The 15,487-nt window shown below is 42.5% G+C and overlaps 1 protein-coding gene across 6 annotated transcripts in view; it reads right to left on the bottom strand.

The window, feature by feature from the left end:
• The window catches only part of LOC123764507 (RAC-beta serine/threonine-protein kinase B), a 67,254-nt gene that overhangs the window by 30,893 nt on the left and 20,874 nt on the right, over positions 1-15,487 (bottom strand). For all 6 annotated transcript variants that reach the window (XR_011225046.1, XR_011225047.1, XR_011225048.1 and 3 more), the window contains 5 exons: positions 12,792-12,904; positions 6,458-6,632; positions 1,448-1,522; positions 1,130-1,252; positions 604-795 (listed from right to left, as the gene is read on the bottom strand). Coding sequence is in view for 3 of the 6 variants with exons in the window: in XM_045752406.2 (XP_045608362.1) it covers positions 604-795; positions 1,130-1,252; positions 1,448-1,522; positions 6,458-6,632; positions 12,792-12,904 (678 nt within the window). In the remaining 3 variants the exon portion in view is untranslated. The remainder of the gene's footprint in view (positions 1-603; positions 796-1,129; positions 1,253-1,447; positions 1,523-6,457; positions 6,633-12,791; positions 12,905-15,487) is intronic.

Here is a 15,487-nt window from a genome sequence, read left to right as displayed (position 1 = left end):
GGTTGATGGTGGTTGATTGGTTGGTTTGGTTGATTGGTTGATGGTGGTTGATTGGTTGGTTTGGTTGATTGGTTGATGGTGGTAAACTCCCTGGTGGTTTAATGCCTTAGGTGAGGAAAAAGCTTTGGTCAATTACTCTATGGAGCTCAACTCTTCAAGTAGCTCGACTTCTGCTTTCTCAGGGTTTGATTTTCCGCATGGTTCATGTATGGTATGTGTTTGTCATTCTTGCACAAATGGGTTTGTCTCTGCAAGTCATTTGGTTGCCCCAAGGAGGACTTCTTTGCATCTGCATATAAGCAGCGCCAGAGTTGTACTTGGGGAGGGTGATCCCTCTGGCAGAGAGAGACAGAGAGAGAGAGAGAGACAAGAGACAGAAAGACAGTCAGATTTTTTATTGCACACAAACCTATTTAAGGACAAAGTGCGATCATAATTTAGGGTGCAGCTAAATGAGATGCTTCACAAACACCCATTTGACACAGGTATCAAATAGATAAGGCTATTTATAGATATAAGGTATAAGGCTAATAGATATGTAGATATAAGGTAAATGGCTAATAGATATATAGATATAAGGCTAATAGATATCAAATATAGTACCTTTAAATCCCGGTAAATTATATTTCTTTCGTGTAAATATCCGAGAGCAAGACAGATTTCTGCTCCATAAAACTTGGCACGCTCTTCAGGAAATATGCGTTCTTGATTAAGGTGAAAAAAAAGTTCTCCACCATTGACATATTCCATCACAAAGCAGAGACGATCATTTGTTTGGAATGAGTACTTGAGGTACTGAAAATAAAATAAAACTATCACTTTTAACCCAAATCAGAATACCTTTTACCCCATCAAATGCCATTATATCAAGTAACATCAAATAATGTTGACCAGACCACACACTAGAAGTTGAAGGGACGACGACGTTTCGGTCCGTCCTGGACCATCCTGGACCACACACAATCGACTTTAGAATGGTCCAGGACGGACCGAAACGTCGTCGTCCCTTCAACTTCTAGTGTGTGGTCTGGTCAACATACTTCAGCCACGTTATTGTGACTCATCGCCAACATCAAATAATGATTTTGGACTTAATAAAACAAATGTTTAATGGCAAAAGCTGACTTACAGTGAGAAAAGGATGATCCACGACTTGTAACACGCGGTTTTCAGTCAGTGTGTGGGCCACTTCATCACGCTTGATAATCACATCCTTACGTAGGATCTTGATAGCATAGAAATGATTGCTGCTCTGTTGGGATGAATGTATTATATAGCTCTCAATATTCATGTTTCAAAAACACTGAGAAATTAAAGTTACATTACCAAACACAAGTTAAGGTCATAAGAGGCAGTAACTTTTTTGCTTACTATATTTGGCCAAATCGATTTTTTAATTTACAAATGAAAATAAATTGGAAAATGAGCTTCCTTAGTAGTATCTTACCTTTTCCCTACAAAGAATTACTTTTCCAAATGTCCCTTTTCCAAGAACTTTCAGGAACTCGAAGTTATCTAGAGTCTGTAAAGAAAAATAAGAGTGTTAAATACGATATAATGAACACCCTTTTTTGGACTCTGTATCTGTCATTCATCTAGTTTATACTCTGGCCATTACTGGACAGACTTCAACTAAACCAGGCATCCATAAAGCCATTGATTATCTACCAAGGACAATGGCTTTTGCAATCTCCCTATCAGATATCAATATCACTCCACTATAGCAAACTGCAATTATTACAAGGGAGACTGAGCCTAGATACTGGAGTTACCCCCCAACAGTGGAGATCGTGCCACTCCACAAAGGACATAGTAAAGCAGACAAAATAAAACTAGATCAATAGTTCTAACATTCTACCTGTTGATTCTCTGTTGTTGGTCCCGGAGATCTACATATCCTGTGGCCTGGTTGGTCATCTGGTTAACCAGGCTGTTGGACGCAGCTGCTCACAGCCTGGTTAATCAGATACCCTTTAAAGGTGTTTATCAAGTTTTTGCAGTCCCTATGACGAAGTGGTAACACATTCGCCTGTCGTTTCACTAGCGCTTTGACCTGAGTTCGTATCCTGGCCGAGAATTGTCTGGCCTGCAGTCTCCGTGGTGTAGTGGTAAGACACTCGCCTGGCGTTCCGCGAGCGCTATGTCATGGGTTCGTATCCTGGCCGGGGAGGATTTACTGGGCGCAATTCCTTAACTGTAGCCTCTGTTTAACGCAACAGTAAAATGTGTACTTGGATGAAAAAACGATTCTTCGCGGCAGGGGATCGTATTCCAGGGACCATAGGATTAAGGACTTGCCCAAAACGCTACGCGTACTAGTGGCTGTACAAGAATGTAACAACTCTTGTATATATCTCAAAAAAATATCTCAAAAAAATTTACTGGGCACCAATCGTTAACTGTAGCCTCTGTTAACCCACAGTAAAATGGGCACCTGGTTGTTAAACGATTTAGTGGGTCATATTCTGGGGAAAATTAGGACTAAGGACCTGCCCAAAACATTATGCATGCTAGTGTCTGCACAAGAGCGTAAGAATTCTTGTACAGACAGTATAAAAAAATTAATGAAAACAGTTGTCTCATGAACACTGTGAGAGAACTGTTAGAAAGTTATGCCTTTCCCCCCCCTTTATGTGTAGAGGGAGTGTTGAAAAGTCCTAATCTGGATAGAGTTCTCTTTCAGCATACCCATTGCATCTCTGCTTTTCAACAGGGCTATTTTGTGCATTCTACCATGCCTCCTGGTTTCATGTAGAGTTATTTCCAAGTGCAGATTTGGAACCAGTCCCTTTAATATTTTCCAAGTGTAAATTATTATTTCTCTCTCTTGCCTGCACTCTAAAGAATATAGGTTTAAAATTTGTAAGCAGTTTCAATATTCAGATGTTTTATTGAGTAGATTCTTGCAGTAAAAGATATTAGCATGTTCTCCAGGTCACCAATTTCTCGAGTGGTCTATGAAAGAGTGCTAACCAGGAAGATCACAATACACTTGGAATCGGTGACTACATAACCCTAGGCAACATGGGTTCAGAACAGGATGCTCCTACCTCCCAATTGCTAGACTACTGTGACATAGCTTTAGATGTCATAGAAGACAAGCAAATGCTGATGTAATATGCACATACTTTGTAAAAGCTTTAAACAAATGGGACCATGGTGTTGTTGCACTCAAAATGCAATAAATGCACACAAAAGGAATTACAGTACTGACAATGTAGGAGACGGATCTTTAATTTCTTAATGAACAGAACCTAGAGTTGAATACAGTAGTCAAAAGTAAAATCTGCATCATTCACTGTGAAAAGCTCAATTCCCAAGGTACTGTGCTTGCTCCTACCGTACTATTAATTATCCATTTACTTATTTTACTATATTGGATATAGACAAGGATACAAACTATAGTACTCTACCATCTTTTGCAGATAATAATAGGATTTTCAAGAGAGTAAACAATATTGAGGATACAGCAAATCTCCAATCTAATGTTTATCAGGCCTTTTTAATGTGACACAGAAAATAAAATTATCTTTAACAAAGTTCCAACTACTGTGCTATGGAAAAAACAAAATATCAAAACAGAAACCACATATGTAACCAAGTCAAACCACACTATTGAAAAGAAAAAAGCAATATACAATATATGGGAGTACTGTAATCATATTGGAATACCTTAGAAAATTGCAGATCCTCAAGCTCTCTCTGCCTCATGGAGAGGGCCAAATTCTTGTGGCAAGCTCAGTGGGTTTCAGAGGCAGGAGAAAGTGCCTAAGACTTGGCAGCTTCAGTGCTACAGCTTCGGGAGCTATGGAAGGGGTCCTCCCAGAAAATACTACTGTTCATCAACATTCCAAACTATCAAATGGGCTGCCAGGCAAATTCATCCAAATTTTTCTTGGAACTGTTTACAGTATTCAATGCAGGCTAAAGCACAGTCTTTTAAAATCTGACCTACTCCTTTATTGTACAAGCTTTTGATTTTTCTTATTAATTTTAAATCAGTATAAAGAGAGCCATATATTTCTGAATCGGCATTTCATTTATCACCTAAACCGTACATCATATACAACTAGTAACCACACTACTGCGCATTTGTTTCCCGTAACAACTCCATGGTGCACACAAACAAACAAAATAGTCATTCCAATATTGTTAAAATGCATTCCCTGTTCATGGGAGACTAAATCAAATTTGAATGTAGCTTTCTTTGGCTGTGATAGAGAGAAGAAAATTGCGATGACAACTAATTTATGCTCGCTGACGGATGAGACGCCCTGTGAAGGTCGTCTGGGTGATGGGAGTTGCAATACATATATATTTATGCTGATTTATTTCAGTGTCATTATTGACTTGTTTTTTTCACTTTTTTTTAGTTATATTATGCAAATACATAATTTGTAATCTATAATAAATTGTGCAGAACATCGATACACATAAACATCCATGTCACTAATATGCACACATTATATTCTTGCACAATAAAACATAGTTGTTGCTATTATTACACTGCATATGCATGTTATATATAACAATTAACATATTTATGCACATGCAGACGATGAGTCACAATAACGTGGCATAAGAATGTTGACCAGACCACACACTAGAGAGCGAAGGGACGACGACGTTTCGGTCCGTCCTGGACCATTCTCAAGACAATTGTGATTATGCATTCTCAAGTCACTATATACACAATCGACTTGAGAATGGTCCAGGACGGACCGAAACGTCGTCGTCCCTTCACTTTCTAGTATGTAGTCTGGTCAGCATACTTATGCACAAGTTGGAACCACTAAAAAAGTAGGCCTGGTGAGAGCCATAATCAAGGAGCCCTGATCCATGGTCAGCCTAGCACCAAGATGTGAGTACAGGCATTGACCATACTGTATTTTCTTTTTCTTTTTATTACCTTCTTTTTTTCAAGTGCAATGATGCATTGAGCTGTCCATAATGTTTCTTGCATCACAGAACATGTAGATCATAGTTATGCACAGATCTGTGTACACTTATGGGCCAATCAGTATACTGTACTTACTTATTGGCCCACCTGTATTTGTCACTAATACTGTATGTGCATAACATTCTTAAAACAATAAAACATCAGTTTTGCTATTATTACACTATATACACATCACATAAATCTATACATTTTACTGCACCATAACAAACCACTAAGAAATTTTGGTGGGTGTGGAAATAAAATCCAAGTATAGCATAGATCGACACGCTATGAGCAGACGACGCCGGCAAACGACATCACCTGATGCATCAAAGAGCCTCCTATATACTGTACTATGTACAATACAGTCTAGCCACAACACTGCTGTATCATGAGATTCCTGTCACTAAATCACAAGTATCAATCATTTTCCACATGTTTATTTTCTTAACCCTTGCACTGCTCACCTATTTTCGGCAAAAACGTCTTGGTGCAATTGACAAGGACATATTTTTGTTATTTTTACAAATGTTCAGGTAAATTTAATGTCAAAATGTTTCCAAAGTCAACTATTTCCATTTCAAAACACAAATAGTAATGAAAACATTAAAAAACATTAAAATATAGCCAAATTAAAAAACAAAAAGAACAACTCTCTGAGCGCCTAAAGGCGCTTTGCGCAGTGCAGTGGTTAAGGAGCATGAGATCCTGCTGGATGATCAAGTAGATTCACGAGACCATGTATCTGTGCTGCCTGTCTCCCACTGACTGGGGCCTGACAGCTGAGTGGACAGCGCTTTGGATTCGTAGTCCTGAGGTACCAGGTTCGATCCCGGTGAAGGTGGAAACAAATGCGCAGGGTTTCTTTCACCCTAATGCCCGCGTTCACCTAGCAGTAAATAGGTACCTGGGAGTTAGACAGCTGCTACGGGCTGCTTCTTAGGTGTAACAAAAAGGAGGCCTGGTCGAGGACCGGGCCGCGGGGTCGCTAAGCCCCGAAATCCTCTCAAGACAACCTCAAGATAAGAGATAACCTCCCACTGTAAACATCATAACCAGCATTGTGTGGACTGACATCTGAACCTTGTACTTAGTCTTTATCACAATTAGGATCATCTATAACACTATCACCACAAAATAATCAGTTATTTATTTATTTATTTCATCATTATTAAGTGATGCCGTGGGCACTAGGTGTGAGCTGCTGCAGCATATGCTACTATGGTCGCCGTCTCAATAATGAGGCCCTCACACCCAGGAGGGGTGCCCACAATTTTTGGTTTCCAAGATAGCATCTGTTTACCAGCGATCTGAGGAAGTGGATGTGACTGCTATGTATCCACGGAAGTTTGAAATCTAACACTAGACCTAAACGCAACCCTAGTTGCTGAGCACACCGCCAATGCAACTACCCTGGTTGTTTTACTTAGTTGAAGGATTAACTTTCTATCACTAAGCCTACCTCTTCACTTTTACCCGAACTTCTACTTTTGTCTTTGTATTACGTGCAGTACTTACAATTTTTCTTTTTTTCTTCGAGGTTCGAGATCCAGTGCCATCATCGTCATCTTCATTAGAATATTTCAACTGAATTTGTTCTACCGACTCCGCCTCCTGGATCTGCACACAGTGCCCAGATGATGATTCAGATATCCTCTCGGACACCTGCTTAATGGCTTCCATCCATGCTTCCCTAAAAGCAAAAAGAGCATTATTACTTAACTGTTGAATGCTCGGAAGTCCATTTAGCCTTTTATGATGCTCTCAATACACTATATAAATACTGTATTACTGTAATATATATAATAAACTAATATTTTTACCTGTAACAGATTGGGATGGAAAACAAAGCATAATGATGATAAGAATAAAATAATAAATGTAGGAAACGGTAGTACAGTAAAGCTATATCATATAAAATTTGCTGCACTCAGCCCCATGAGGGAAACAAACCTCCACATGACTCAGATTCATAGATATCGAGTTCTTATTTCCAGAAGCTATTGCATGTCTTTGCAACCTTTCCATACTGATGTGATTTTTGAGATATGGGCACCTTACAACCACTGCATATTCCAAGTTTGGTCTCAAAAAGGTTGTGAACAATTTCTTTAATATTTTGCCATCCATGTACAGTTCAGTATTTAAAAGCAATTCAGAAACTGGAAAGCATAGCATACTTTAGTCACACAATGCAAGGTCTGATGGTGTAGTGTGGGGGATGTCTCGAGGCCTTTCGACAGGCTTCGGTCCAGGACACTTGGGTGTTCTGCCTCATGTCTCAGGCCCTTCAATGGACTTAGCCTTCTCTTCCTTGCCAGGTTCCCCCTCCCTCCCCCTCTCCCTCCCTCTCTTTCCTTCCCCCTCCCTCCCCCTCTCCCTCCCTCTCTTTCCTTCCCCCTCCCTCTCTGCCCACACACACACACACACACACCTCCCCCCCCTCTCTCCCTCACCCGCTCTCTCCCTCACCCGCTCTCTCCCTCACCCACTCTCTCCCTCACCCACTCTCTCCCTCTCCTCTCTCTCCCTCCCGCCTCTCTCTCCATCTCCTCCCCCCCCCTCCCCTTCTACTTTCTTCTCACTTCAGTGGAAGGGTCGGAACCCCCCCACCCACCCATTTATCTCTCCCTTTATCACTCCCTTTCTCTCTCTTTCTCTCTCTCTTCCTCTCTCTCTCTCTCTCTCCCTCCCCCATCCCAACAGGGTCAAGCATGGCACCCAGAGGTCCCAGGGGAACAGGAAAGAGCCAAGGTGACGAGATGAAGGAAATGTTCGCCCAGTTTCTGGAGGACATCAAGAGTGAGATGCAAGAAATGATGCAGGAAATGAAGAACGAAATAAGCAACCTGAAAAGAGAGCTGACAGCAGCAAAGGAGGAGATTAGAGCCCTCAAAGAAAATGGTATCGAGGCTGAGAATCAGAAAACCACCCAGGGAGAAGGTGGTAATAGTTTTCTGGATGAGAATGCCACAATAAAAGCAACATTTGCGGAAATACTAAAAAAAAATAACTCTGAAGTAATGACTGCAGTGATGGAGGTGGCCATGAAAGCAGCCACCTCGCAGGAGGCGGCACGCTCCACTAGCCAACTGCTGGAAAGGAACAGATCAGTGGTTGCTGTGGGTATTAAGGAGCAGGAAGGATCTAATAGGACAGAGTGGAGTGACAAGGACAAAGCAGCAGTGAATGAAGTACTAAAGGCACTAGACATGGAAGGGGCTGAGCATAGCATTGAGAAGGTTTTCAGGCTAGGCCGGTACAACAAAGACCGAGACCGAATGATAAAGATAGTGTTTGCAAGCGAGAACACAAAGGAGAAGATCCTATCAAGGAAGAGCTCCCTGAAAAACGTGGGAAAATTAAAAAATGTATTCCTCCAGAGAGACATGACAAGGGAGGAGAGAGCCGTGGCGGCAGAAGCAAGGAAGAGGCGCAGGGCGAGAGGGGAAAACCAGGAAGTCACAGCTCCCAACCCAACACCCCCAGAGGCGAGGGGGGAACCCACAACCAGCTACCCAGTAACGCCAGAAGGGAGGACAACCCCGCCTCCCTCCTCTGCATAGAAAACCCCCCTACCCCAAACCCTCCCTGCCCCCACTCAAATGTTCAGCAAAATCTCCCTCCCCCCACACCCAATCCCCACCCTTCTACCCCTCCCCTCCTCCCGAGTCCTCCCTCCCCCCCTTTCCTTCCCGTCCTCCCTCCCCTTTCACCCCATACCCTCCCTGTCCCTCCCCCTTCACTGGATTCCCCGTACCTCATCCCAGTATCCTCTGAGACCCTGTTACCCACCTCACAGGTCCTCACACCCATGGAACAGCCTCCCCCACCAGCAGAACACTCACCAAGGAGGCGATTTGAGAAGGGACAGAAGAAAGTGAGCCTCAAAGCGATGTACACAAACATAGATGGAATTACAAATAAAGCAAATGAGCTTGGAGAACTGGTACTAGAGGAAAACCCAGACATAATAGCCCTCACAGAAACAAAGATCACGAAAACGATAACAAATGCAGTGTTCCCACAGAACTATTATGTTATGAGGAAAGAGAGGGAAGGAAGAGGTGGGGGTGGTGTAGCTCTGCTGGTAAGACAAGGCTGGGATTTTGAGGAGATGGATATTCAGGGCTGTGAAGGTTTCAGTGACTACATAGCAGGTACTGTAACAAATGGAGGGAAAAAAATTATAGTCGCAGTCATATATAATCCACCACCAAATGACAGAAGACCTAGACAGGAATATGATAGAAACAACATTGCCACCATTAACATAATAGAAAGAGCAGCTTCTGTTGCTAGCAGGAATGGATCTGGACTACTAATTATGGGAGACTTCAACCATGGGAAGATAGATTGGAAGAACAGAGACCCGCATGGAGGACCAGAAACATGGAGAGCTAAGCTGCTGGACGTGGCAACAAGAAACTTTCTAAGCCAGCACACCAAAGAACCAACAAGAATGAGAGGAGAAGATGAACCAGCATTGCTTGATTTGATATTTACCCTAAATGAATGGGATATAAGGGAAGTTAAGATGGAAGCGCCCTTGGGAATGAGTGACCACAGTGTATTGAATTTTGAGTACCTGGTAGAGCTAGGACTTATCTCCCCCCAAAAAGAACTAGGAATCAAAAGGCTGGCATACCGAAAGGGGAATTATGAACAGATGAGAAGTTTCCTAAGTGAAATACCTTGGGACACAGACCTCAGAGACAAGTCTGTACAGGGTATGATGGACTATGTTACCCAAAAGTGTCAGGAGGCAGTAAACAGGTTCATCCCGGCCCAAAGGGAAAAATCCGAGAAGCAACAGAAGAATCCATGGTATAATAGGGCATGTATGGAAGCGAAGAAACTGAACAAAAAGGCGTGGAGGAACTTCCGGAATAACAGAACACCAGAAAGCAGAGAGAGATACCAGAGAACCAGGAATGAGTACGTCAGGGTGAGAAGAGAAGCAGAGAAAAATTTTGAAAATGATATAGCAAACAAAGCCAAGACCGAACCAAAGCTACTCTACAGTCACATCAGAAGGAAAACAACAGTGAAAGAACAGGTATTGAAACTTAGAACAGGCGAGGACAGGTATACAGAGAATGACAGAGAGGTGTGTGAGGAACTCAACAAGAGGTTCCAGGAGGTCTTCACAATAGAACAGGGTGAGGTCACTGTGTTAGGAGAAAGGGAGGTAAACCAGGCGGCCTTGGAGGAGTTCGAAATTACGAGAGAGGAGGTCAAGAGACACCTGCTGGATCTGGATGTTAGAAAGGCTGTTGGTCCAGATGGGATCTCACCATGGGTACTGAAAGAGTGTGCAGAGGCACTTTGCCTGCCACTCTCCATAGTGTATAGTAAGTCACTAGAGACGGGAGACCTACCAGAAATATGGAAGACGGCGAATGTGGTCCCAATATACAAAAAGGGCGACAGACAAGAGGCACTGAACTACAGGCCAGTGTCCTTGACTTGTATACCATGCAAGGTGATGGAGAAGATCGTGAGAAAAAACCTGGTAACACATCTGGAGAGAAGGGACTTCGTGACAAATCGCCAACATGGATTCAGGGAGGGTAAATCTTGCCTTACAGGCTTGATAGAGTTCTACGATCAGGTGACACAGATTAAGCAAGAAAGAGAGGGCTGGGCGGACTGCATTTTCTTGGATTGTCGGAAAGCCTTTGACACAGTACCGCATAAGAGGCTGGTACATAAGCTGGAGAGACAGGCAGGTGTAGCTGGTAAGGTGCTCCAGTGGATAAGGGAGTATCTAAGCAATAGGAAGCAGAGAGTTACGGTGAGGGGTGAGACCTCCGATTGGCGTGAAGTCACCAGTGGAGTCCCACAGGGCTCTGTACTCGGTCCTATCTTGTTTCTGATATATGTAAATGATCTCCCGGAGGGTATCGATTCATTTCTCTCAATGTTTGCGGACGATGCTAAAATTATGAGAAGGATTAAAACAGAAGAGGACTGTTTGAGGCTTCAAGAAGACCTAGACAAGCTGAAGGAATGGTCGAACAAATGGTTGTTAGAGTTTAACCCAACCAAATGTAATGTAATGAAGATAGGTGTAGGGAGCAGGAGGCCAGATACAAGGTATCATCTGGGAGAGGAAATTCTTCAGGAGTCAGAGAAGGAAAAAGACTTGGGGGTTGATATCACGCCAGACCTGTCTCCTGTAGCACATATCAAGCGGATAACATCAGCGGCATATGCCAGGCTGGCCAACATACGAACGGCATTCAGAAACTTGTGTAAAGAATCATTCAGAACTTTGTATACCACATATGTCAGGCCAATCCTGGAGTATGCAGCCCCAGCATGGAGTCCATATCTAGTCAAGGATAAGACTAAACTGGAAAAGGTTCAAAGGTTTGCCACTAGACTAGTACCCGAGCTGAGAGGTATGAGCTACGAGGAGAGACTACGGGAATTAAACCTCACATCGCTGGAAGACAGAAGAGTTAGGGGGGACATGATCACCACATTCAAGATTCTGAAGGGGATTGATAGGGTAGATAAAGACAGTCTATTTAACACAAGGGGCACACGTACTAGGGGACACAGGTGGAAACTGAGTGCCCAAATGAGCCACAGAGATATTAGAAAGAACTTTTTTAGTGTCAGAGTGGTTGACAAATGGAATGCATTAGGAAGTGATGTGGTGGAGGCTGACTCCATACACAGTTTCAAGTGTAGATATGACAGAGCCCGATAGGCTCAGGAATCTGTACACCTGTTGATTGACGGTTGAGAGGCGGGACCAAAGAGCCAGAGCTCAACCCCCGCAAACACAACTAGGTGAGTACAAAGGGATCCTTCCCAGTACTTTATGCCTCTCCTCTGGACTATTGTTTACAATTTGTTGGACAGGAAAGTCGTTGCCACTCCTTCATTCCTCTTGGTGATTTCCAGATGGCCACAGTTCTCCAGGCTTGCCAAGTGGTTTCAAATTAGTTTTGGCTCATTTGCCTGGATCTGCAGGTTGCTTATTGGCATGCTCCAATACACTCACAGTTCAGAAATTAGCTGTGGTTCAAAGTGGGTGCCATTTGCTTCCACATCCCAGCTCTTAATTTTGGGCTAAACTTAATGGCCAGAATCCTCATTACACTTATTCAGATTATGCTTCACCTCTATTGCATTTGGGGTGGATGTTTCTTCTCCACCTGTCTTCAAGTAGTTCCAGGTCTTTGTTTTCACAAACAGCTGGCTTCCATTCCTACTTCAACTGGACAACTGAATTCAACTGCCCGAAACACTTTGCGTAATAGTGGCTTTAGGCATTGTATGTACTAGCTCTATCTATAAATCCATCAACTTTTGTATCTTACCTTGTATGTATGTACCTTACCTGAATAAAAACTTATTTTATTTTATTATTTTTAACTTTGTCTTTGGATCAGGTACCTTCCTCTTTTTCTTCACTGTGCTCTCTTGAGTCCACATTGGCTCAGTACTATCTCTTCAAGGCTGTTTTTTTGTTGGTTTTAGCTTATGGTAGTCGTGTTTTCAAACTCGTACAAGAGTGGGTTTTGTTCTTTTTGTTCTGAGACTTATCTGTATCTCCAACACAATGTGTCCAGTTTTTCCAAGAATGAGTTTTTTTTATAGTTTTCACTTAGTCTTTCCGACCAGAGGTGCTTAACAGCATCTGACCTTTTGCCACTGTGTAGCATTATTTGCATGCTACACATGCATCCAGTACTAATACCTGTGTGCAAAGCTTGCCTGGCTCTAATGGCAAGCCTTCTATTTCCTAGAAATTTAAAATATATAATTAATCTTACATTTGTCAGGATTTGTACTGAAAACTTAAAAGCATATTCTATGCACACATCACACTCACCTGTCACTAGCTGACTGGGCATTAAAAGTACGTTCTATGACAGTTGTCCAATGAAGACCACGGATAATAAAAGTGTTAGGTCGCGGTCTTTCCGTCTTTAAGATCTGACATCGCTGCAAGGAAATAAAGGAATTTATCACTAGTTACATAAACCTGATAAAAAAATAAAGAAGTTAAGAATACAGCATACTAGGTATCTCTTGAGAGTTCTTTCCTAACAAATAAAACATGTCTTTGAATTTTCACCTCTAAACCAACTCTTGACAGCCTTCTCCAAATATTGCAAGGAAATTATAAAAATAGAATCATCTTGTTAAAAACCGTAAGTTATCCTACAAGGAATGGGAATATATGAGTGTATAACACATTCATACCCAGTGCAGTGTTGAACATTTATGTATGCAGTTGTTTTGGGGTAGCCCCTTGGCAGCTCCCTGTAGCCATCTTACGGGATTGCTACATGTCACATCAGTTGCCGGAGTTCTATTTGGCTTACCAAGTAGAACTCCTGCAAAAACTGGTCCCATAGCAGGAGTTTAGAGCAGAGCTGGAGTTCTGTTTGGTCAGCAGAAGCTGGCCAGTCAGAAAATTTTTATTGTTTTTCAGCTTTTTTTGGTGTCTAAACATAAAAGTAATTATTATATACCACACCATGGGTCCCAAGAAAGTCAGTGGTAAGGTTCAACCTAAGAAAACACACGTGAGGATGACCATAGGGGAAAAACAAGTTTCTATGGAAAGGTTCTTAGTGAGACAAACAAGCAGTGAGCCACAACCAGGTCCTAGTGCTATGCAAGCAAAACATACGAGAGAGAGTACCCCTGACACGTTATCACTGCCTGATGTTATAATGGAAGGGGACTCTCCTTCCATTCCCCCCAACCTCTTGGGCTGGATGGTAAAGCGACGGCTTTGCTTCGTGGAGGTCGGCATTCAATCCACGATCGTCCAAGTGGTTGGGTACCATTTCTTTCTCTCCATCATATCCCAAATCCTTAGCTCTTTCCAAGTGCTATATAGTCATAATGGCTTGGCGCATTCCCCTGATAATTCTCTCTCTCTCTCTCCCCTTCCATACACTAACACCTCTCCTTCTCCCTCCTCCCCCACCTCCTCACTGTCTTCCATACACCACCAAGAGTCATCAGTGAAGGTAAGCTATAACTTGTACGCACTATAGTATAAAATATTTGTGTATATTATGTATGAAATGTATTTTGAAGTTAATATTTTTGGGATTGTGGAATGGATTAATTCAATTTACTTATTTCTTATAAGAAAATTTGATTCGGGTTGTGAATTTTGGGTTTACGAGCCGTCTCTGGGAACGGATTAAATTTGAAAACCAAAATACTACTGAACATTTAATGTTGAGTTTATGTATATAGTGTCCAGGATGCTAAATTAAAATTGGCACCAGAGGTGTACACATGCCTTTATAGACAAGCATGTGAATCCTAATGCACTCCCTTCTCCTTTAATTGCTCAACTTCACAATACTGTACCTCAAATTATCTGAGGCTTTGAAGCATTCTTGAGATTGTCTTGAGATTATCTTGAGATGATTTTGGGGCTTTTTAGTGTCCCCGCGGCCCGGTCCTTGACCAGGCCTCCACCCCCAGGAAGCAGCCCGTGACAGCTGACTAACATCCAGGTACCTATTTTACTGCTAGGTAACAGGGGCATAGGGTGAAAAGAAACTCTGCCCGTTGTTTCTCGCCGGTGCCTGGGATCGAACCCAGGACCACAGGATCACAAGTCCAGCGTGCTGTCCGCTTGGCCGACCGGCTCCCCCCATTCTGAGGTTGAGACTGTCTGCCTTTTGTCTCCAAAGGCAGACCAAAGGTCTCTTTAAGAGACAAAGGGTCTATCAGGGTGAAACACAAATACACCAGGCAATAACCCTATCAGTGCAGGGCAGGAAAGGGCAGCTCAAGGTCAACTGTAGTCGAAGTTCACACAACAACTTAGGCTTGTAAACAAATGCATCTGATTAAATACTAAAGACTGCAATGATACAAAAGCAGATGGGCCCCTACAGGACAAAGTCCAAAGGATGGTCAACACTTATGTAGGAAAAATCTGTGACTCAAAGTGGTGACTCAATGGAATGTTCAGCAATAGCCGACATCAGGTGAATGACCAAGAGTTTGCTGACAAGGGAGTCAGTAGGGTGGTGCTATCACCTGGTGGTAGGCAGTGGTATCTAGAGGGAGAGGGGTGTGAAGGGTGCAACCTAACTACTTGGTGGATTATATAATTATTTGCTGTTTTGTTTTACTTTGCTTACTCTCTCTTGTTCTTGCTGTTGTCTGTTGTGCTTCGCTACTTACTGGGGGGCTTGATTTTTCAGTGGGGGTGATTATGAATCCCATTCTCTGTGTTTTTTTTTTAGGGTAGCCAGGTTTGAGCATCTGGGGCCAGATTCACGAAGCAGTTACGCAAGTACTTACGAACGTGTACATCTTTCTTCAATATTTGACAGCTTTGGTTACATTTATTAAACAGTTTGCAAGCATGAAAACTTCCCAATCAACTGTTGTTATTGTTATAAACAGCCTCCTGGTGCTTCGGAGCTTATTAACTGTTTAATAATTGTAAACAAAGCCGCCAAAGATTGAGAAAAGATGTACAGGTTCGTAGTGCTTGCATAACTGCTTCGTGAATCTGGCTCCTGGTTCCCAGTAGGCTTTTAA

Source organism: Procambarus clarkii, chromosome 79, assembly GCF_040958095.1.
Source record: "Procambarus clarkii isolate CNS0578487 chromosome 79, FALCON_Pclarkii_2.0, whole genome shotgun sequence".
Lineage (NCBI taxonomy): Eukaryota > Metazoa > Arthropoda > Malacostraca > Decapoda > Cambaridae > Procambarus > Procambarus clarkii.
Note: the sequence above shows the minus strand (reverse complement) of the source record. Positions and strands in the feature narration are given on the sequence as shown.